General features: G+C 36.7%; 1 protein-coding gene across 4 annotated transcripts in view; it reads right to left on the bottom strand.

The window, feature by feature from the left end:
* Positions 1–713: 713 nt before the first annotated feature.
* ninj2 (ninjurin 2) overlaps positions 714–25698 on the bottom strand; it is a 33099-nt gene continuing 8114 nt past the window's right edge. The window contains exons 2-4 of one of the 4 annotated variants that reach the window (XM_015392415.1): positions 4661–4797; positions 4435–4514; positions 714–963 (exon numbers count right to left, since the gene is read on the bottom strand). In XM_015392415.1, coding sequence (XP_015247901.1) covers positions 800–963; positions 4435–4514; positions 4661–4797 — 381 coding nt within the window. In that variant the 3' untranslated portion in view covers positions 714–799. The other 3 variants (XM_015392414.1, XM_015392413.1, XM_015392417.1) reach the window with 3 other exon arrangements.

The raw sequence follows: 25698 nt of genomic DNA, 5'->3' as shown, positions 1-25698 counted from the left end.
TTTCCTCCCCCATGTCAGGTTAATGTGTACTTTTCAAAACTCTCACACATGCGTGAACCCTGGCACCCAGCATACACGCATCAAGCTCTGCTCTCCTCACTAAGGGCAGCAGACATACAGAAACTCTGCTCACCATCACCAAGTTACATCTCTAATAACATGTAGTTTGATTCGGCTCTGGGTTGGTTCTAGTCTCCTCACACATTATTTTGGTCCTCACACAGAACATTTCTTATTAATAAATTATTAAGAACAATCATCAATAAATTTTTCATTTGTTGAGTATTATATTATATATCATATTTGCACAGTACCCTTTGAATGTTTGATACTACACCACACATTTTCTGGATGTGGTTTTAAACCTTGTTTGGACTTTAATGAAATATATAAAATCAAAATACTTCTGAGTGATTTGTGCAGATACATGAGATTTATTGGACTCCTGATTTCTGTCCAGAAGACAATAACTATAATCTAGAAAGCTGGTCCTAAATCATCTACTATCAAGAGATCATCCAGGCTGGTAACCATAGAGAGCTGACCCTCTGTGTACAACACAGAGAAAAATAATGCCACATATTTTATTTTATCACCAATTATAAATACATATATTATAAATATCATATTATATATTATAAATAACTCATATGATAAATAAATATGATACATAATGTTTTTGAAAAATAAAAATAAAAAAGAATAATGGAGGTTTTATTATTGCAAAGCTGCACAGCACAGTTAATAATATGAAGGAAAAAAAAGAATTTGAAAAACTGCTGCACATCTGACATTTGAATCAATGTATGCGCATCATCAGCCATGGGAAGTATCCAGTCCGCTGCATGCCAAACGTGCTGATGAAGCAGTTGAGAACTGTTGTGATGAAGACTATGATGGTTGTTACATTGTTAAGGTAGTCCAGACGCCTTTGGAGAGTGGAGTTGTTCAGATCTCGACGTCCTACATGCAAATGCACAGTGCAAACAGACAAACACACAAAAAAAAGGCTGTATCATATTTTCCTTCATAAATCAATAATGACCAATAATAAATAATAATAAAAAAAAAAATAAGTAATGACCAATAATATTAAAGAGAAAAAACACACTTTATTTCATCATTTTCACAGGCAAACTGCAGTTTAAGGACAACTCAGGTTCTTTTTCAAGTTATTTGCTTTATTCAGGATACTGGAGGTAAAAGTTTAAAGATATTAACTGTGATTTCTCACTAATGCGGAACCCAATAAAGCATTGCTTTTGAATTTAATCTTATTTTTAAGTTAGCTTATATGTAAGTAAAGGCATTTATTAAAACATTATAATCAAAAGATAATAGATGCAACCTTTGTATAAAAGTCTAAAAACTATGAAAGTCACACATTTTTTATATTTACGCAAAGCAGAGAACCACAAATGCATTTGTAAAAATATAAATGTTAAGATGGATTACAGTTTTCAGTTACAAAGCTTGAATAAAAAGAAAGATTCAAAAAATTGAATTGTTCATGTATTTGCCTGAACTTCGTCCCAACTCCTCAATCAAGGTGTTCATTTAATATAAAACATCAATGCTGGAGAGAAGTTTTCTTGATGGCTGAACTACTGTATCAGCGAACATAAGATTGAGTTTGCAGCATTGCTCGAGTCAGAAGTGGAGTCTAGCCAGCAGCCAGCGGAAGAAGCCCGTCCTCTTGGATCCGAAGAAACTAACAAAGAAGTTGACCACAGTTGTGGCAAAGATGACGCCTGTGGTGAGGTTATTCAGGTAGTCGAGTCGCTTCTGATTGGACACCACATTCAGGTCCCTGCGGGCTACAACATGCACGCACACACATGCAGACACAGCAAACAATTTCCCACATTACCATCAAACACACACACGCATACAGTTGATGCTTACATCCACGCTATCAGCTTTTTCATTCAATCATACAATTCAGTCACACGCCCCTCAAGCCTGCTTTGTCAAACTGATATTAAAACAGGACAGAATAAATTCTATTGTTTCCCAGTGGTATACTGTGGAGGAGTAAGGTGTCTTAAGATCCTGTGCAGAAATTCAACAATTAAAATAGTGGTGCTAATTGATGTTAATGTGATTAAAAATATAGAACTTTGAATCAGACAATCCCTTGAACATTAAACCTACGGCTAATTGATTTTGTAGACATTTTTGCATATTCAACTAATTCCTTGGCTCATTAGTCAATTCTGGTACGATTTTCTTGGTTAGAAGCTGAAAAGCTAGAAGCTGACTGGACACACAACACTGAGGCTATGTATAAGAAAGGTCGGAGCAGACGCTTCCTGCCAGAGATGGGAAATGTGGAGTCAACAAGTCATCTCCATGTCGTGTATTTAATCTACCCAGCCAATTAACCAGGTGAGTCCAATCTGCACAGGTTGATTCACAGTGAAGATTGGACTCACCTGCTTCAGTGGGTGGATAGAACAAATACATGACATGGAGATAACTTGTTGACTCCACATTTCCCATCTCTGCTTCCTGCTGAGGAGACTGTGTCTTTTGCAGACGGGGCTCCTAAAGATCTTCTATGACTGTTGCAGCATCAGCCATCTTCTGTGGAGTTGTCTGTTGGAACGATCGCTTATCTGTATCTGAGCTGACAAAAGGATCCTAACTATATTAACATCTCTGTTGGATAATGTCACCCATCCCATGCATGAAGCTGTTGTGGAACTGGAGAGCTCATTCAGTGACAGACTGCTGAACCCTAAATGCACCAGTGAGCGTTATCACACATCCTTCCTCCCAGCAGCTGTAAAACTTTATAACCATCACTGTTCCCAACAACTTAAATATGTTGTTACATTCATGCTGATTTTGCGCAGTTTCTATCTTAGTCAGGTAAATAACATACTGCTCATCTCTGGTGATACTACTATTTTTTAAATATTCATTACTGTAAAAATTTCCATAGCTGTATATTGGTTATTTATACTCCAGGTGCAGTTTTTACATTGTCAAAAAACTTTATAGTACAGTGTTTTATTTGTTTATTTTTAACTTTTTACTATTATGTTCTAAGGTCCATATTTGTGTGACAATTTTTTCTATAATCTTTTTGCAGCTGTAAACACTAGAATTTCCCCATTGTGGGACAATAAAGGGAATACCTTGGTGTAATGAGGCACAATCCTGCTTTTGTGAAGAAAAGTTGAATAATTAATATTTCAAAATATTAAAATTTCTTGATCTATTACATTTATGTGCAAGGACTTAAACTGCATTGAAAATAAAAATAAAAAACAGGCATCCTTTGTATAAAGTTATCTAAATTGTATTGTTCAGATTTATATGAGTGTGGCAGTGAGATATTTTTATAAGATGTGCAGTTTAGCAAATGCATTTGAAAAAGAAGCACTTAGCTTTGAATTTAGAATATTGAGGAGGTTATTTTAAATAAATACTTAAAATTGTTAGAAAGTGAGCCAAACTCTAGCACTGAACCCTTTTATTTTTTTGAACAAAAAGAAGAAAAATAACCCTAAATGAATGCTTTATATCACATCTATATCTATAAGAGTGAAATCTGTACCTCAAATGTAGTATTTAAGAAACACTGTCAGTATTACCTTTTTACTGGTAGTTTAATTTTAATATTCCTATAGATTAATAAGCATACTGCATGTCAGCTAAGTTACACAATAAAGCGGTGAAACAGCCACCGCAGAAGGCAGCTGCGTTGTGTTCCGAACGCAGCTTTGATGATGTTTATAAGAAGAGTGAGGAAGATGATGCCGGTGATCAGATTGTTCAGGAAGTTCAAACATCGGCGGCAGGAGGGGAGGGGTCTCAGCTCAAAACGAGCTGTTCAGACACACACATTCATATTCACACACATCAATAACACACGCAGGCAACAGACACACACATCCAGATGAGCATAACACAAGCACACAGACAACAGGATGGAGACAGACACATAGCCAGTTGGTGCTTTGCCCCAGTCCACTCACCCATAATGAAATAAAACGTGTTATTAGGTGATTAGAAATGTAAGTTATACTCATTTATGTGTCTGATCAGATGTATTAAATGAGATCTGTTGGCATAAAACTGAAAGTCAGAAGTGCATCCTGGCAAAGAGGCCGGTGCGTTCCATCCCAAGTACAGAAATAAAGATGTTGGTGATGAAGATGAGGAAGATAGCGAGGGTTGCTTTGTTGTTCAAGCTGTCCAGGGGCTTCTGGTTGGCTTCTTCATTCAAATCCCGCCGGGCTGCAACACATTGATCAATGCACACACACACACAAAAATAACACAATGCAAGAGAAAAACATACATTTTGTACCAAGAATTGACAAAAAACCAATGTGAGAATAGGTTAATGTGTTAATATGGTTAATAAAACAAAGAGATCTAAAAAAAAAAAGGTCAAAATGAAGTATTTTCCCAAATGCTCACCAATTATAATAATCAGGACACCGGCTATGATCTGAAGAGCCAGGGAGAAGGAGATGAGCGTCAGCACAGCTGCATAGTACCTGAGAACCAAAACATTACAAATCTGTGAAAAATCACTACTGATCCAAAAATAAGGATCATTTTGCAGGAAACTCCTCTGTAAGCAAAGAATTTCCTAAGCAACACTTAAAAAATGTAAATGTTTTGTAACTTTTCTGCAGCATACCGATATCCAGCTCCTTGTTCAATGACAGTCTTCATGTGTGTGATATTGGCCAGGAACAGAGCGATGTCCAGCATCCCTTCAGCTGCTGTCTTTTTGGTGGCGTAAAGGTTCATATTGACATTAGGGATGGAACCTCCCTGAAACACAAGCAAGTGGAGGGGCAATTATTCATTAAGGGTACAAAGTATGAAATTAATAGGAAAACAGAAGAACCTTTTCAAATATAAAAATACATATATTTATAGAAAATAAAATATAAATGGAGACTATCAAATGCTAACCCAGATAGTATTAAAACAAACTTTAGGAAAACTTAACTTTTGAGCTTTTGGAAAAGATTAATACAACCAGGAGAGGGCAGCAAAGACCTGAGATACTGCTGCAGTCTAGAAGAAAACAATCATGTGAATGATTTGGGGCAATGCTTACTATGTTATTCATCATCATGTCAGTAGCCTGTGCTACTGGTATGATAGAATCACAAAGATTTTGCAGTGTGTTTTTGTTGTTTTTTTTAACCTGGAAAACAATCAGTGCATGCAATATTTTAATTACGGTAAACAAAGTAGTGGTGTCTTTGTCATAGGAAAAATATATATAAATATTGTTCAATCCAAAAGTGCACTTGGTTGAAAAAGGTGATACTATTATTTTCTTGTCACATTTTCTTCAAAAATAGTTTGATGCATTTAGTCATTCTTAAGATAAATTAATTAAAAGCTGTTTTGAGTCAACCTAAATCTGTAACTGATCACAAATGAGTGGATGGGTGTAGTCCTATCCACGTAAAAACTAAAAAGAATGCAAAAAGGGTCATTAGTCAAAGATTAAATCTTTGTTTTGAAAAATCATGATGTAAGAATTTATTATCACATAATTTTTCTCTGAATCAACAAGTATTCCTGAAATGCACAAGACAGGTCCATAGGCTACACACATTTTTACACATTAGTTTAGCTGAAAGAAAGTCATTTGAAAATACCAGACAGTAGAGTTTTACTCCCAGGGAAAAAGGGAAGTAGGAAATAGCTTAAACTGAGAGTTTGGAAATAAGTATTTTTAATTGTTTTTGTGTGTCTAAGCATCTTAGTGAGATGAAAGAAAGAAAAAACATCAAACATGGCCTAATGACACACAGCATGTGTTCGTGGGGAAACCTTTGTATGTTCTCTATTTACTGTCTCCTCTCAGACTATGAGCTCTAGATGCACTTAACATGTTAGAGAAGATTTAGCTGCAGATCTAAGCCAGGAACGGATTGTTTCACCAAAGGTAGAGTCAGTGCAGAATAAATCATAGGTCTGTTTTTCTTCAGGCTGCAGAGACAGAGGCTAACATAAGGAAGGCATGGATCACATACATTATGAAGATTATATACAGACTCAGGACACACTGTACTTTATGACCTCATTGTGCTGTAATGTACATTGTTGTGCCAAAATAAACGGAGGGCTGACACCGTGTAATGTATTGTAGTTGTTTAACACATTTAAACCCCCTTTACTTTCGTGTTGGTGGTTTATGGTGAAAGAAAACTGGCATCTCTGAATATTCCTGAGAAAAAAAAAACAAAGGCTTAAATTTCTCCAGCAGCATCAAATGTTATTTTTCTTTCTTTTTAGTTGTGGTTGGTGTTTTATTCCTCCTAGCACATGTGTTTTAAAGGAAGCCATAACTTGGTACTGAGATTTTTTTTTTTATTCTCAAATGTGTATTTTAATGTTATCAAAGCTTCATCGCTTCTAATCCGTCAAGAAAAGGCATACTTTTTCTTTTCTCTATTGTGGTTTTGAGGGTGCTAAAATTGATTTATGTGATGCCGTAATTTGTCTTTTGTGGGACAGAATATTTTATTTCATACCTTTCTGTAAAGTTTCCAAGGCCTTTTTAAGGGAAACGGCGTCCTCCACCGTTCAGAATGGCTAACTTGAGATGTTTTTCCTTATATTAATCTATTTATTCTACTCTGTGAACAACAATATTATATCAGAAAGTACAACGGGCTTGCATGCAGAGTAAAAAGCTCCAAGAAATCATTATGGAGTGCTAAGTGACCTCAAGATGCAATTCTTTTTTTTTCTAAAGGTTTATCAAATATAACTAATATTTTCTCTTGTCTTTTACATTCGATAATCTGTCAAGGAAAATGGATTTCTAGTTATGCCATATTTAATATGCTCACTTAAGTTTATGATACTGGATTAATAAAACAAATAAATTAATTTTGCCAGTGTTTACAGTCGCTTAGCAGATTGGATTCAATGAACAGGGAGATAATCTACGGATGATTTTGTTACAAATCTTCTCCATAATATCAATGATTTACTCTACTTCAGATTATCTCACATAAACATAAATCTTCTTGGTACGACAAAGAAAATGTCAATTTAAGAAGATTCTAAAGGAAATAAGCATAAACCACAACAAAAAACAGATTTCAGTTTGAACAAATAAATTAAAACCCACTTAGTCCTAAACCCTTTATTAATTTAATCGTCTATTTTCTTTCAATGCATGATTTTAGGATAAAAAAAAAAATCCTCCAGCTTTTTCTTTTTTATGCTTTAACAGGACAGCCTTCCAGTAAATGCAAACAAAGCAGCATGCAGGATGTAAACAGTTGGCTTTTGCCAACTGAGATCATGTGATTTGATTGCGACATCACAGCTACAACCCTTACTTTCACTCTTGGCACGCTTCCTGCTGCGTTAAAGCAGTGATTTTCCAGGTGCACTTTGACATCAAATAGTTCACTGAGATGAATAATTGGACATTCTGTGGCTCATCATAACTGTGGTCAAACCTCATGAGCAGACTTTAGGTTTTGCATCACTGGAATACCACAGGGGAAAACACACACAAAAAAAAGCATCATATTTGAATGTATTTCACTAAGAGGTTAAGTGTTTGTTTATAGTTTCAAACTCTTGGTTTTGCTCTAAAAGTTTTGATTTCATTCCCACACAGCCTGCATTACAGCACAGGTTGGATCCAGCCAGGGTAAATCTCCAAGAAACTATTCAGCAGTTCCAAGAAAAAGTTCTGTCAAAACAATATAAATGCAAGCTCTACGGTTTTCAGTTCTTTCTTTTTTCTAAATCTATGAGAGAAAGAACTGCTTTTGGAGAAAAGAATTGAGAAAGGGATTTAAAAAAAAAGAGAAAACCTAGAACAGAAATAGCAATTTTTCAGAAAATGGCACTCATGCATACTGGCATGCATTCATCTGTTTCCCCGCTTTGGGATGTGTGGTCACACTTGATCAACATCAGCCATAGGCGTGTTGCCAAAATACACACATACTACAACCAAAACACTGCACTTTTACAGGCCATGTGCGTTGTTTTATTGTAGGGCATGTGAGGATGCTTTTATGATGCTTAATCTGTACTTCATTTAAAACAGTTGCCCATAAATAAGTAGTTTAGCTTTTGCTTCTCTTGACAGGATAGTTGGAAATAGAGAGCTACTTACATGCATTCTGTCAGTATGTTACTAAAGGATTCATGTCAAATGCATGAGTTATAATAATCAATATTTGTCTCGGTTGCATCTCTGCACCTTAAAATGATATAAAATTGGTTATTTTCCTCTTTTCACAAGAAATAAAAAACATATTTTTCTTGTGCATTGCTTTGATTACTGCTGCTATTATCATTTCTCCTCGCTTGTCACATCCTGCAAGAGATGGAAAAATACTCAATGGATCCTTTCCACACAGAAGAAAAACTTTATGGATAAGCACATGCGTCATTAGACTGACCGTCAGGATCTCACGTTTACTTCAGCCTGACGAGTGGAATGCGACCTGGCTTTGGGAGAGGATTTCCATCACCCAAGCTTCTCAAAGGAACATTTATCATGTCATTCTCTCTGCTGAAACCCATATGATGAAGGAATGCATAGTGTGGATCAGAACAAGTATTGTTTCAGCCGGTATTAGTCTTTAAAAGATCAACATGAGGTTGTGCCATAAAACATGTTGACCTGGATTCTTACAGTTTATAATCTTCAAAGTGAATTACTGTTAGAAAACTTACACATGTGCAGGAAAAACAAGCAGAGGCCACACAGAAAGGCTAATGACCTTACAGCAGAGCTCGGCAACAGTCTACTGTGCTCAAATTAAAAATGTGTGTTTATAATCTAACATACTTTTTTTAAATATATTATACCTTATACCAAGGTTGATGAGAAATCTATCACTTTAACTGAAATCTATGACATAATCCCTTATTTTTTTTTTACAATTCTATTTGTTTTACATGACATAAAAACTAGAAAATCAAAGTTCTGGTGTAGTTATGTCCCAAAGGGTTTTTAAAACACTATTTCAGCCCTTTTTGAGTCTTGGAATACATATATAAAATTATATATATGGCCAATTGACACATATTTATTGGTCTCATAGGGATTTTGGTACATAGGTACTAATGGGGGCTGGGTTTTTACAATAATCTAATTAAAGTATATGGGACCCTTCTCGTTAACTACATTGGGGCAATTTCACCAAAAACTGGTTTAGCATCCTGATTAGATTTTAACCAAAAAAGATAATAATGATAGTCTTAGCTATATGGTCCCTATTCTATGACAGTTGTCCTACATCCAAACTATACTCCGCTCAACTCAAATTTATTTATAGAGCCCTTTAAAACGGCCACAGCTGCCACTAAAGGCAGTACATATTAAGGAAATAAAACTGTATAAAAAGAATGAATGTTAAAAAGAATAAAAGAAGTAAAAAAAAAAAAAGAAATAAAACAGGGGAATGAATATATTACAGAAAAATAACCAAAGCCCAATCAATATTTGAAGCCTATATACTGAATAGATTTGTTCTGTATTTAAATGCTTCCTGATGTTGAATCAGATCCTTTACACAAATTACTGGTAAGATTTAATTAAAAGATCCACTAAATAGGGAGAACTAATAAGTGTGATAATGGCTAATAAATGGAGATTGTGATCATGTTTGATGAAGAGTTCCTACTCTAAGTGACAGCAACTCAAAAGGAACATGAGAAACTTGAGAAATAGCAGGGGCGTGAAGAGGAAATGGAGACATTTTAAAAAATGGAAACCTGGGTTGCCGGGGGGGGGGGGGGGGGGGGGTATCCTGTGGATTCCAGGAGCTATGTTGGAGATCTCTTTCCAGATAGAAGTGCTCCAAGTAACAGACCTCTGGTAGCTAACCAAAGTTTAAAAGGTGACCACTGACACCGAGGAGCGTGTGGAGTTACGCAAACAAGTACATGTTAGTGTTTGTAACTGAGAGTAAACTGCACTCTGGCACACTGAGCTGCTGTGTCTCTGTTTACTTTATGAGGTTACTATTTATGCATTAAAAAGGCTGTTTTCTCAGTAAGCTATAGACTCCCTCCTCCCCAACCATTGACTCAGGCCTATATCGCATAATGTGCACAATCTGTGCCTAAAGCCAACTTATATGTACGCATAAACCCTGCATGCTTGCTGTGTACCTGAATGAGGCACACATAAAAATACACACAGATGCAAACGGCAGCTGGCCCCCCGCCGCTCCCTGCATGATTGGACAGGAAGTGGTACTCCCCTGGACTCTAATTGGACAGTGTGACAGCCAATGGGAACAGGAATTCGGTTAGGAGTGGATCTCTGATTCTCTGGAGCACTTTATGTACTGTATCTCATTTTCACTAAGTCTTTTCTTCCTGCCACTATACTTGACTATGTTTAAATTTTTTTCCCTTTTGCTCATTTTTGGCTGAAGGTTCAGGCTTTCTTCAGCCCTTTTTGTCAGGAAGACAGATGACAAGAAACAGACAGTAATAGAAGGAGAAAAAGAATAAAGGGAAGCATAGAGGCAGCTTCAGGTTTTAGGGATCGGAGGAAGTTACAGAATAATTCCTGAAGAAAAACAATCAAAACCAGTCATTCAGTAAATTGCAACATTTGTTGTATTAATATAAATAAAAATAAAAAGTGATTTCTACCTCAAATAATTCCTCCCCAACCAATTCTTTTCCCTCATTTGGGGTATCCATGTATCCTATGTTTTGATAACCTTTAGCCTCCTTAGAAAGAGGCAGGGGGCAGGCCTCATTTTTACTGTAGCACTAGGGCTGCAAACATATTTACGACCCCTTGCACACATGCAGGAGGCTAAGTGCTTTTCACCCCGACCTTTGGCCTGTAGCCAAAGTATGGCTCTGCTCACTGCCTTTTAATTAGCCAAACTGGAGACAGTCTTCAAATGCTGGGTGCATTGAGGGAAAAAGGCAAAAAAAAAAAACATTCGTTTCGTGGGGGTGGCGGAGTGTTTACAGCCTTTTAAGGCTGTGAATTCTGTAAAAAAAAAAAATAAAAAAAAAAAAAAATTTTTTTAATGAAGATGATTATTGTTATTGTTAAAAAAGTGTAAGAGTACCCTGAGTTCAGGCCACAAAATCTCTCCAAGATCAAAGCTCAGACTTTCACTAGACCAGCTAGGAATCCTGATATGTTTTGGTCAGGTATGGCGTGCTTTAAATTGTTGTTTTTTGAAGTATAGCCCAAGTGTGTTTGAGCTGAAGGTGCATGAGAGCAAATCGACTCTATGTACAACTCCACTACTTCCTGAACTTAAGCCAGCTCTTCTGTTTCCTGTCTTGTTCTACTGGATGAACTGATTAATCCAGGTGTCTGTGGCCATGGTTACTGAGGTCAGGCACAAATGGATTAATTAATCATTTCATCACATTTACCTCTTCTCATTCACTAGATTGCTGATAGGCCCGAAAAATCTGAAGTCAGCTGCCGCCATCTTGGTACTCCCGAATCTCACGGAGTTGCGCCAGTAAAATGCCTACGTGTGTAGCATTTGGCTGCAAAAACAAGCAATTTTCTGGCTCTGGGAATATGTCTCACAGGTAATTTTACAGTCAGTGGTTGCAATGCACAGACACAGCATAAAAATATATAGCACCATGCATGCACAATATACAAATAGAAAGATACCATAGCTTGAATACGCCTGTACTTGTAATTCAGTTTTTTTTGTAAAACCCCAAGTATTTAAGCTCTTCTATGCTTAACTCTTGATTTTAATGTACTTTTGGTCTAGAATGTGTAGGAGGAACATGTTTCAGGATTCTTCACTTTTGTTTTATCAAAAGAACATTTTATGAAAACTATTGTGGATTATCATTTTTTTTATAAATGTGAAATTAGCTTTTGTTTTTTGTTTAGCAGTGGTCCGGGCTTTAGATCTCTCCTATGGGTGCTATTTTTTCCAAATCTGTCTTGTGATGTCCTATCCAATAGTTGTCAACATGTTGTCTTGTGTTGTTAGCTTTAGATTATCATAATAAGCCCAAAATATAACATTGAAGGTTACATTTGTACTTTGACTCCACAAAGTGCACAGAGAACCTCCTTCAAACTAGGGGGTCGTGCTCACACCCCAACATGCTGGCATTTGCCAGAGAATGCCAGGACTGGCAAATTCTCAACTGGTGCCCTTTGCTCTTCAGAGATGGAAGCAGGTTCACACTGAGCACATGTGACAGAGTCTGGAGACACCATGGAGAGCGATCTGCTGGCTACAACATCCTGCACTCAACATAACCAGTTTGGCACTGGGTCAGTAATGGTGTGGGCCGGCATTTCTTCGGAGGGCCACATGGTCCTCAATGTGCTCACCAGAGGTAGCATGACTGCCATTAGGTACTGAGATGAGTTCCTCAGACCCCGTGTGAGACCATATACTGGTGCGATTGGCCCTGGGTTCCTCTTAATGGCATTGAAGCTTTGGACTGGCCCGCATTTTCCCCAGACAAGAATCCGATTGAGCACATCTGGGACATCATGTCTGAATCCATCCACCAACGTCACATTGCATCACAGATTGTCCAGGAGTTGGCGAATGCTTTAGTCCTGGTGGGCGGAGTTCCATCAGGAGACCCTCCACCACTTCATCAGGAGCATGCCCACGGATTGTAGGGAGGTCAAACAGGCATATGGAGGCTACATACAATATTGAGCCTCTTTTTGACCTGTTTTAAAGAGGTTACATCAAAGATGGATCAGCCTGTAGTTTGTATTTGTGCTCCAGCATTTAGCAGCCCGTAACTCCAAGCAGCCACACCTTGTGTCACGAAGTTGTCATCGAAAAGTAAGATATGAGAAGGATGTTGCGTAATTTAGAGAAAAAAAATGTTAATAAAATTGGCTTAATGAGTGGGTTTGTGTTATTTGGAGGAACTCTTATTTTTTTTCTTACTCTTTCTGTCAGTATAAAAACACAGAATTTAATCTGATCTTTTAAAAACTTTTTTGGCCCCATTTCTTGGACCTAGTTTTGATTGCTTACACTCTGAAACTGGAACCTACCGGTATAATGGAATCCACAGTTTTATGCCATTTAAAGTCCTGGTGTTTCGCTTTCTATGTTCTTATAAGTCAAATGCATTATGTTTATTTTTTAGCATTAAATTTTAAGCTTTTAACCTCAAGTGCGTGAGAGAGTGTGTGTGTATGTGTGGAGACGAGTCCATAAACACCTGGTTCTTCTCTATCAATCATGTTGTAGGAGCATGTTGGGTAAGAGGCTGACGTATTTTAGATACTGTAACATGATCATGATACCACTTGGCAAATGTCAGACATGCTCATGTGTTTGTAGATGACACTTCTTGTGAGTTTGAGGAGAGGTGGCTCCTGATATCTGTCATATACCAGCAGTGTTTGCACTCAGTACTCTCAGTTCACCGTCATGGCAACTTCATAAACATCAATCTAAACACTATTAATTTCATGTCATCATACTGGTTTTTGTTGTTTAACAAACTGGAACATTTCACTGCCTAATACTTCAAGGATAACAACGATTTCAGAAACCCAGCCCTATTGATCTACATTTAATATTAAATAAAAAAATATATATAAACAGTTTTCACTTACATAGGCATTTTATGTAGCCTTTAGGTTTTTAACCATTTTATAATGCTAATCCTTGTAGTGGTATTTTCCTTTTATCAATGCATGTCTGAATAGTTCTCATGAGTTTTGCCCTCTGCAGCAGCAAGAAGTGGTGTGTGTGAATTGTGAACCTTTTTGCTCAAAATTGATACAAAAAGTTCTTTTAACAGCTAATCTGCCAAATGTCTAAAACTGTTATTTCTTGTAGATAATGTCTTAGTCATGAATATGTTTTTCACCGGCGAAAAGTCTCAAACTTTGTAAGTCTTCCTTTAAAAAAAAGCCAACTCACTAGAGGTGATGTGGTACTGGTGCTGCAGTGGTTTTAAAGCAACTTCATGACAAGGTTTAAGGTTAAAAATTAATAATATAAACACTAAAAAGTTATTTTATGGCTTATTTAAAACTAATGCGCTAACATTGAATACCCAATTGATCAAATGATTCAAAGTAGATAAAAAATATTACTCTGTATAAAAGTGAAAGCTTACCTTTGGATAATTTTCCTTAAATTGTCCTTTAGCTAAACAACACTAGCAGAAAGGTTCAGGAAGAGTATGCATCGGTCCTGGACTAATATAACACACAAAAATGACTACATCTTTGAACTGTTATAAACCTCAATAGAAAAAGAAAAACATTTTCTTATTGAATTACATGTTCAAAAAACTAAGTGCAACTATTTTACCATCCTCTATTATTTCAATAAATGTTGGGTAATTATTGTATTTAACAAACTTTACCACAATTTGGTCCATTGTGTCAGGTATATAGTGAAGATTGTTGCTTTTAAAGAAATAAGATCTGATTTTAAATGAAAAATGAATATCTTAGTGGAAGTTTTTTCTATATTATCTGTGGTTTTAAGTTTTATTTTGAATTCAAATTAAAAAGGAAAATAAAATGTTCTACATTTATCTATTCACCTATTTGTTTTCATTCATATAATCCTTTCTTCCACCCTGTCTTCTTCTTTTCCCTCATCCTTCTCCTGCTACTCTTAATCTAGCTTTAATTTCCCCATTGATCTATTTCCTGTATCCTTCTATTTTCCTCTCTTTGCTTTAAGCTTTTTTTTTATGTGTCCTTCTGTTCTCCCTCCACATACATATACATTTTCTTGCATTTTTTATACCTCCATATACAGTATCTTTCCGTATTTTTTCTGCACTTTGCTCCCAGTTACTGGATGTTCTTTGCATCTTTTCTTCTTGCATCTTTACGTCGTCTCCATTGTCAGCGGAAGGCATTTTGATTTCCTTCCTCCCTTTCTTCCTTTGGTACATTCCTGAAATCTTCTTGTATGCTCTCTGCTTCCCTTCCTACATTCCTTGGTTCCTTCCTTCTTAGTGTTCTCCTTTCCTTTTCAAGGGTTATACAGACTACAAACTAAAACCTTATCTACTGTACAAATTTCTGCTATGAATTTCGTGTTAATCTTCTCTTTTTTTATTTTAATGTAGCTTAAAGAACAATTCAAGTCTAGTTATTATGTGGACATTTCTGGCTACCATAGTGGTTTACACATACCCTTTAAACACAAATCAACCTACAGTCTTTGTTTCATTAGTATTTTATAGGATAAAGTATTTCAAAATATTTTTTACTGTTTAGCAAATGAAAATAACATTTTTTTTTTAAGGAAACTGAGATTTTTTTTAACCAGTAAATACTTTGAATATTATGGTCTACATGGTTAAAAACCCCAACAATCAAAAATATTGTAGTGTTAATTGTTATTAAATTAAGTGCTTTTACAAAGGTAAACAACATTTTTCTACAGGATTATTTTGTGTGTAATTTCACTTATTTTAATTATGTAAAGATATGCAAGCAAATCTGCAGGCTAAATTTGATCTATTGCAATTAACACTGATTCTGGACATTATATTTAATTAATGAGCAATGGTTTCCCTTTTTTTTTCACCATTACAATCGGAAAAACTCACATGGAAAGAAAAAGACAATTAGAAGAAATGTATTGATACAATTACTTTCGTCTTGGCACACAGACCTCGGCAGGAAACAATAGCACTGAATTTCTCCAGGAGAGGTGGCGAAACGTCTTCAAATCTTGAAAACCAAGTCCAGTGAATATTTTTTGAATTTTTACGGAATGACTATGACCTGGATGACTGAGAACCTTCATCAGCAAATAGCACTGAATTTTGTTTGATCTGCATGAACAGGAGTAAATAATAGGGAGTGGAGATAGATGAAGTTGGTCAGTTTGCAGACTGCTGGTTAACGAGACGGTATGCTGAGCTTTATGGGGAGATCCAATGGACTGCGTGAGCTGATACTAGAGCTTCACTTAGGGACCTGAAAGATGGAAGTCCAGTTGGATAACACAGGTTGAGAGAACCTGTCCATGATGAGCAAGCATAAAGCGACAGCGGAGAGGAAAAACTCCCCGTTGGGAAGAACCTCTGGCAGAACCAGGCTCAACATGGCGTCTTCTGCCGGACCAGCTAAGATGACACAGGGAACGCAGTAACAGTCCAGGAGGAATGACACGCTGATTAAGCTTTAGCTACAATGATGGAGGAGGGGCTGGAAGTGGGTTGAATCCGGGTCATCTGAATCGAAGTCAGGGTGAGGGTAAGTAATCAGTTTATTCAGTTGAACTTCCACCTAGATTCCATTAAACTAGGCTTTGACTTAAAGCTAAATCACTTGAAAATGTACTTATTTCTCTCTCCAGCAGTTATCATCCATAAGGGGGCTGTTAGGAACTCTAGATCTAAAGCGTTTTCTCCTGCAGATAGGTTAACTTTAAACTAGGAAAACTAGCTCTCTAATATAAAACTGAAGCTATCAACAACAGAGAAGAAGAGCCAAAACCTGAGCTTTGCGCTGTTGTAAACTTTAAACAGCAGAGATAACATATATTCCATAAATTTCAGTTCTGTTTAATGTTTTTTAAACACAAGATGCTTCCAGGTGTATCCCTCAAAAAATGTTTATTATCTGGATATTTAGTTAAATGTATTCTCCACCTCTTGGGCTGTATTTGTAAACATTGTCAGGTGATTTAATATCTCCATCTGGTGTTTGTAGAACCAGCTTGAAGCTGTGTATATTTTTTTAAATCCACAATGTAACAGTGTTTGTCCTTGTTTTTTTTTCTTCAAAAATCCTCTGTAAACTTAGCTGTTGATAAAGACATGTCAGTTTGCACAAATTGAACAGTGTAGATGAGAAAAATGCAACACAGCGGGGTTCAAATATGTACTGGCTGCTTTTAGGAAGGATTTTATGGCTCTGTCATGGCACTCTAGTTATTAATCCTGTTCTGAGCAAGTTTTATACATAAACTAACAGTGAGCCGATACAACTGTGTAGTGTCAGCTGTGAGGCGAATACAGATTAGCTTTTAGGGACAGAAGGGAGATCTACTGCAGTATCAGACTTATAAAAACATGAATAGCAGACTTGAGTGACTTGAGTGTGTAATCAAATTGATTCTTTTTATTATGGAGAATAATTGTTGCATTTGGTGAACTAAGAAGTCGATTTATAGTGCCTTGCAAAATCATTTAAATTTTTTTAAAACTGCATACTTATGTTTTATTATGTTTTTATATGTATGCTTATAAAAGTTGGCAATTTTTTTTTTTTTTGTTTGAGTTTTTGCAGCACTGGTGGCTCGTTTTTTTAGACAGTAGGCTGACAGGAAAGGGGGGGAGGAGAGACATGCGGTGAAGGACCACTGGTTGGATTCGAACCCAGGTCCGCTGCATCAAAGACTAAGGCCTCCGTACATGGGTTGTGCACGCTAACCACTGCCCACCTACATGCCCAAAGTTGGCACATTTTGTTCCTGCAGTTTTGCTGCACACCCGAGAACATTTCTCATTCAAGATGAGTAGTGTATATGTAAGGAGAAGGATTATCTCTCCTTGCTGAATGATTACCCCTGACGGTATTCCAGCCAAAGAATTAAACCAGGTATTCCCTTCTTGTTGAAATGTGTCTTCTTATGAATCTTTTAATGTGGACTCTGCCAGGAAACTTCGGTCCATCTCTGATGTTCGTGCACACAGGTAAGATCTTTGTCAGATGATCAGTTCTCAGTTTTCATCACTGGCCTCCATGCTCTCCACCACATCTCTTTCAAGTATCAACACTCACAGGTCTCACTCACATTCTCCTGGACCTCTGGGGTTCAGTCTGCTAAGCCTCCTGAATCAAACCCCTACAGATCCATGCTACCTTCCCTTCATCTATCAAGAAAGCAACTCAATCAGACATCAGTTGTCATCAACCAACTCCTTCCTGATCAGTCTGCTTTCTCTCCTCAGACCAACCAGAAAGTTCAACTAACTTCCTGTAGTTGTGTGCTTTCAAATTCTTGTTGAACTGTAAATAAAATGTTAAAACTCGCTGGTTCTCTGTTTTATTCTGCATGTGGGTGAAAAAAATATAAACCAACATGACACATTTATTTATAAGGATTCATGGTTTTCATTTTTCTTAACACCGTTATTTATTTCCTCTTCAACGCAACCAAATGCCTGCAGAGGTCCCCATATTAGTTTATTTATAAGTCCACTTATGTGTGATGGAATCTCAGCAAAAATCCAGCTAGTCTATGAATGCCTCAGAAGTTTGTTGTAGAAGATGAATTATTAAATAGTATTAAAACCAAGGAACACACACTATATACTCTAGGTAAGGAAGAAAAATGTGGTTTATAGCACGGTTGAGTTGAAAGCCTTTTAACTCCCAGATGCCTTTTCATCCGAACATAAAGAAACACAAAACAAGTATGATCCCTCCCAAGATATGGCCATGTATTTAAAATGACACCTCTAGCAAGAGAATCTACACAGATTAAATTAGACAGGAAGTCAGCAAATCTGGCCTTTTTGAAAGTAACAGTAAAAGAGAGGATCCTTTTTTAAAGTGTGCCACAAGTCATGGGGCACAGCAGCATGTGGTCAGATGAGGATAACGGAACTTTTTTTTTGTGTGGCAAAATAACTGTCAGTCAGCCTTGGCTCAGTTTGTAGACCAGGAACACAATGCAATAAGGCCACAGACCTTGACATATTCATCCCAGGTTTTATTCCCAATTTCAGGAGTATTAGCCTTTACTGTTTTTTTTCTTTGACCACTTTCCTGTCAACTAACGGCAAGAAGGCCAATAGTCCTATTAAATATTTAAGAAATAATATAACTCTAAAAATTTCTCTGAAAATTATTCTATCATGATCTTGGCGCGGATGATTAGCTTGATTGTTCATTCCATTCACCTGCCTAGCTCCGCCCAGTTTCTCATCGCCGTTCATCTGGGTCAACTGCTCCAGTCTCTATTTAACCTGCTTGCTCCCAGTCATCAGTGCCAGATTATTCAAGCCTTTGATGAGAGTTCTCTAGTGTTCCTGTTTGTGTTCTGATTGCCTGATCCTGACCTGTTCTACCTTTGGACCTCTGAGTATCCTGTTCCTGTTCTGATCTGTGTGCCTGATCTGTCTTCGAACTCTTGTTGGATTCTACCTGTTGACCAAACCTGGATCTTCTTCCCGACACTGAACTGGATTTCCCTTCGGTACCTCTTCGGATCTATTATCATCTGGCCCTGACTCCTGAGCACCTCTTTGACACTGGCTTTGGCTTCGCCATCTGGATAGTCCTGCCTTCCTTCATCTGCTTAGATCTGATCTGCTGCCAGTTTTGCAGTCTTCAAGACTTCATCATCTGGAAGCCTCTGGGCAGTGTTCGCTCCATGGTGTTGGCAGCTGTTTGGCTGGAATCCACTCCTTCCTCTGGGCACGGACTGAACTATAAGACCGGGTTAGTTACTCAAGCATTCATAATCATCCTCCCTCAGATTTATGCGGTCACTAACCTGAGTTTTCCTTCTGCAGAGGTTCCTTTCTTAGACGTCCTTGCTGTCGCTGCAAGGGACTTTTTTTGAGAAATCTGTCTGTCCGCATTGATCACTGGGTCATCTGTTCTGAGCACTGACAGTTTCTATGATAAGATTTTGATGTTGACTTAAAAGAGGCACACAAAAAAAAAAAAAAACAGACTTTCACTGATCTGCATCTTTTAAGGTCCAGATTAAAGACTAACTTTTTTTTTTAACTGGCTTTTAATACTTAGGACACATTATTGTTTTATGCTTATGGTTCTATTTTTTTTGTTAATGTTTTTATCTTTCTGTGAAACTCTTTGGTCTTCCTGGTGTTGTTGTAAAGAGCTTTATAAATAAATGTTGATTTTATATGAATTCAATTACTGTTTATGGTATTCTGATGATTGTGGTTTTAACATGAGCAAAATCTTGACAATGGGGGTTGGAAGCTTTGCAATCGACTCTCCATACACAGGTGGAAAACATGTAAGCCATATAAACAGAGGATGCGTGCTCTGGAGGCGTGTGGTAGGTATGGGGGTAAAAATCATTAGTGGATTAAATAGAGTTGTTATATGTCATCAGTATAAGTTGTGTAAGCTTTTGAGTTCAGTAGAAAACATGGTGGTTAGAAAACAAGTTCCAACAACTTTGGAGGTTTAAACTGATAATAATTCACTGTCCTTTGAAAGGGCAAATTGCCATGCTTTAATCTCAATATACGGTTACCTGTATCCAAAGCAAACAAGGGAAGTAGATTTAAGGACTGACAGTCTAATTGAGGACCTTTGTTTGGGTATGCATATAATATACTATAAACAACGACACTGAATATTTGGATATGTTTTGGATAGACCCCTCAGGGAATAAACTATTGTATAGGCAGGTGCTGTGAGAAGAGTGGAAAATCCCGAAATGGGAGAGTGGCACTTCAGAGTGTGTCTCTATTTTTTGGTGTCAGTCTTTCCACAGATATGCGTTTTCCCACAGATGTTACAGTAGGACTTTGAACCACCCTTGGACCTTCAAACACGTGTGACGTTGCAGGACATTCTTCCCAGCAGCTTCCTGGCTTTTATGGCCCCGGCCTTCGTCACTATCCGCCACATTCACTTCCCTTGAGTGAGAGTTATCCCACTTCCTGAGTTCCAAGAGTCATGCATCGATTGCTGCATGACAACACATGACTCAAATAAACAAGTAGATTTACTCAAGTTTTAAAATAAGTAAGTCAAATGGCACACCTCTGACTGCAAATCAAGATCAGATTGTAAACACCAAGCAGAGGAACAGAATGTCTCAGTTAATATGGCGCTACTTAAAAACACATCTGTCTTTCATTAGTTAACGAAAAGCATCACCACACCTCTGATATGTAAATCAGTTGTCTTTGAGAGGAGACATACCTGAAGCTTAAGGGAAACTGCTGCCTCTCTGCTGCCATTTTATTATATTATATACCTTGTCTTACATAGTTTTTAATTTATCCTTTTTTTTTTAAATCATGGGGAGGTTTTGCTTGTGCAAATGATGACACAATCATGATGAAACCAAATCTAAAAAAAAAGAAAAAGAAAAACACCCAGAAATCGAGTGTAATTATGAAATATAAGATGTTTTAATGATTTAGTGAAAATGAAGATTCTATTGAATAACTTATATTATTTCATGCTACCTTTACCACCCTATAGTCCAGATAAATAAAGAAAGCAGAAGTTTTTTTTATTTATTTAATGCATCGTTTAAAAATCCTGTAGCTCCATTAGTGTTGCTGCAGGCATCTTGGCTCAATTTTCTTCTCTTCTTTTCATCAGTTTTGGCGGGACACCCCGTTCTTCAGGATTTCTCACTATTGTACCCTATTTTCTACTCAAGATATCTGTCTTCACTATGTTCCAAGGTCAGCACCCTTCTCCTATTCAATTAGAGTATGGGAATTTATAAACAAGCTTTCTACCATAAATCTACTGTGTCATGAAAAAACAAACAGCTTTTTAAATGATGACAGGCCTGTAATTCATGTTTAACTGCACTAAATAAACTTGAATTAATGTTGGGGGTTTTTTTCGTTGAATTACACAGATAATTTCTCACATTAAAGGTGGCAAACCCACTTAGCTGAGTTACCAAAGCTTTACCTAAGTTACAGTTTAGTTTCATAGATTACCATCTGCTTTTTTCATTACATCCGTTGTGACCGTTGGTAACAAAATGAAGACAAAGGCTTTACAAGAGTAAGCCGTTCCGGTTCAACCAGTCAGACATAACCAGCTGCACAACAACATTTAACTCTTTTTTTCCTATTATATCTGCATATCATACAGGCTGATTTTATCTTATGAGCTTAAAGATTTACAAAAAATGTAAAGAAAATGCTATATTTTATATATACTTCTCCTTTTATTGATTCATATTTTTAAAATATTCTTCACAAATACAAATCCAGAGCCACAAGTACAATATTTACCAGTGAACATCGCTTTAGATAGAGTTGTGATTACCTGTTTGCATGCAAAAGGTTTATCTAATGTGCAGAACTTTGCTGATCCATGCATGCACACACATGCTGCTGCACTTTAAAACATAATTTAAACACATATTGCTAAGCACAGATCTACACAGTCAAGATAATTCCTATAATTTTCTCTTGTAAAAGACCATTCTATACACATTAGGACAAACACTCCTCTGAGACACTAAAAGATGCTAAAACATGTCTGAAGATCTTAAAAGAAGAGGAAAAACAAAACAAAAGAGACTTCAATAAGCGTTTGGTTATCCTCTTTTATATTGTACAGTATCCCTCTTAACCCACACAGAACAATACAATCAACATATCAAGACCATATTTAAGTTGTTTTACTTTTTCCAAATATCCTGCTTCATTGCACTGAGGTATCCAAGGGGCTTGGTATATATAAAGTTTCTTTTATATTTACCTAAATATCCTAAAGATCAGGGATTTTGCAAAACCTCCAACAGTCAAACTTCGACATGAAAAAGCTCTGCAGTACTGAATTATTCATACCAGTTCGTTAATAGCATTCCTGCATTGTAGCGGTCTGGGGTTGAGCTCCAGTAATCACATGTCTAATGGAGGCCTGCTGCTAAGTGGCTCCAGTTGCTTAATATGTCTGATCAACACTTTTTGTATAACTTTTTCTTTTTTAACTCTATGGGGGGAAAAAAGTAGAGCTATTTAACCAACAGCGGTTGAGGATGTTTGTTTTTACAGTAAAGTTCACACACCAATACACTCATACAGCTATAGAGGTGACTATACGTCAGTCTGGCTATTCATTCCTGCCCACAGGGGCTCATAAATAAGATGTATATGTTTGCACAGGGCTGTGTTATGCACACTGAAGAGAGAGAAAAAAAATCCAGCAATGCATAGTTTGGTTTTGGTCATGGGGAAATGTTCAGATGGAACTAGAAGATTGAGGCTGTATGATTCTGCTAACATAGAGAAAAAATATGTTCCACTCTTTTATGTTTGTTTTTATCTGTCTTTATATATAATAATAATGATTTAAATAATCAGAGTGAGGGACTATTTTTGCTTTTGCTCATTTTTAAATCAACATAATGCAATACTTTATAAAGGCATGAATGTTTGAATAAATAATGACTGTGGACTGAGTGTAAAACAGACCTGATAACATTTCTAAGTCTATTATGGTTTCACACGGAGAAAAAATAATAATAAAATGTCTTTCTTTCACATTTGGCCGGATGTCACTGTAATGGAGTCAACAGTGTTTCCATCAGAGCCACAGATACCATGAGGGGCTTCATTGACGAAAGGCTAAATGATGTCAGCTGCAGCCTCTGCCTTAAATAATCAAAACGATTCCCTCCTGCTTTCCCCAATTTTAAATCTGTAAACATTTGGAAAGTTTCACATTATGTCACTGGATCAGTTCAAATCCAATTATAGAGACAGGTCTCAAAAGCTTCTCAGTAAATTCCCCTAATTTTCCTGTTTCTGTCTTACTATTAATGAAAGTGTTTAAAAACTGTTGCATTTTTAGGAATTTTCTCCAAAGCAAGTGGAAAGCAGGATGAGTTATGTTAAAGCAATTTAATGAAAAAGTAAACCTATGAAAAACACAAAAAGATGCAATGAAGGATGGCTGAACAAAGGAGGGTCTGACAAAGGAGCCACTAAATACAGTATAAATGCTTGACTGCTGGGGAGGTTGATTAGTCAAACGCAATAGAAATAGTTAGTGTCTCTGCTAAATGCACAGCAGCTGTACAGGGAGATGACGTTGATGAGGGGAAATTATTCACAGACACAGAACTAAGTAATCACAACCAAAGAAAAACAACAACCAAATAAGAAATAACTTCACAGGACATTGCTATACAGTAAGACTGAACTCAGAGACAGGAAGTAACTGCAAAACGCAGCCAGTAGAAGTATTCAAATATATATATAAAAGCATAAGAAAAAACACATTATCTATGGGTGAGAGTTGGGGTACAACCTGTGCAGGTCAGCAGTCCATTGCAGGGCAACACAGAGACAAACAACCATTCATGCACACACTCACAACTAAGGACATTTGAGAGAAGCCAATTAGCCTAACAGTCAAATTTTTGGACTGTGGGAGGAAGTACCCAGAGAAAACCCATGCATGCAAAGGGAGAACATGCAAACTCTGGGAATCGACCCCAGAACCTTCTTGCTGCAAGGCAGCAGTGCTACCCACTGCACAATTTTGCAGCCACATTTGTACAACATATATGCTAAAAACTTATTCATCCACATTAGTTACAGCTGTACCCCAAACTTTTCCCAGTAAAATCCTGCAATACTAAATATTGTTGATGCCAACATCAATAAAATAAGTTTTACCCTCCCGCTGGAATTAGACAAGCCAGTTTCGCCCAAACGCCTTTGAAGCTGTTTTTTAAAGCAAATTTTAATTTGGAGCTCTTTGTATTTCCTACTTTTCAACCACATTTAAAGCCTCTTGATATTCCCCCTAAACAAACAGCTGTAAACGGCCTTTAACACAAAATCTTTCCTAGGAAGGAAGAGGGGTCACAAGGGAGTTGTTGTATTGCTTTTTTTGTTCACATTGTATTTCAATGTGGCAACTTTTAGTGAATATTTATCTTATTGTGTGGTTTTCACTATTGGTTTTGCTAAGGAAGCTGCTTTAAAGTTGAGTCAGCCATGAGCAGAGGACTAGTTAGTAAAACGGTTAAGATCTGACAAACAAAGATATGCAGTTTTTATGTTAGTTTAGGATTATTGCTGATTGCCCAAAAACAACCAAACTCACATACCTTGTGTCTAGAAAGATCAACCATTCTTTTGATTATCTTTCCTATGATGATAAAAAATACTTATCTACAATTTCTGACAATTTCCATTAATCGATTATAGCAGTTCTCTGGCTGTACATACCAACAGGTTTATTTGGTGGAGGGTTTTGTTTCTATTTATGCTCAGATAAATTTATCTTGTTTGGAAATTGGTGTTTGGTTTGGTTGATGTTAACTAGTCTCTTTTGTGTGTATTTGGTTGATTGATTGATTGTTGTTTGTCAAATTTTCTGAAATAAATTCCTATTAATTCATTCATACAAGATAAAATAAACGTATATGCCTTATTTTAAGTTTTATTGTATGTAACAGTTTACAGTAGGCAGGAAGTAAGTTTAAAATAAAAATATTCAAGATCTAAGATTATTGCACACAAATGGAAAATCAGGTTAAATAACTTTAGTCAATAGAAGATAGCTGTAACAGCAGAGATAGTGTTGTTAGTTGCATTAACTTAGATTTTTTTTTCTTTTCAGGAAATGGGCAATAATAGAACTTAAACAAACTGTACATCGGGTCAGTTATTTCAAGGCAATCATAGAAAAATCGACTTTAGGCATCTACTCTTTTAAAACAAGAGGAAGAACGATGAGTAATAGAAAGTCATGCTGAAAGGAGCATCGTAGCATACAAAGGCTAAACTTGCGTAATCACAAGTTGCAACATATATCTTCGTAAGAAACAAAGCAAAACTGGCTGTCAGTATCAACTTTTGCATCTACCATTGAGCGCACATTGTGATCATGCCAGAAAAAATGGAGGATTTGCATGCAGTTACCTTTGTACAGATAACCTCGAGGTAGTTCACATAGATCACTGTTCAGCTGCAGTTGCTCAGAGGTCTCTGTCAGTCTTTTATGTTTAACAAAACTCCTCTCAGATCTATTGAAATAAC

Source organism: Cyprinodon variegatus, unplaced genomic scaffold (assembly GCF_000732505.1).
Source record: "Cyprinodon variegatus isolate N-32 unplaced genomic scaffold, C_variegatus-1.0 Scaffold590, whole genome shotgun sequence".
Lineage (NCBI taxonomy): Eukaryota > Metazoa > Chordata > Actinopteri > Cyprinodontiformes > Cyprinodontidae > Cyprinodon > Cyprinodon variegatus.
Note: the sequence above shows the minus strand (reverse complement) of the source record. Positions and strands in the feature narration are given on the sequence as shown.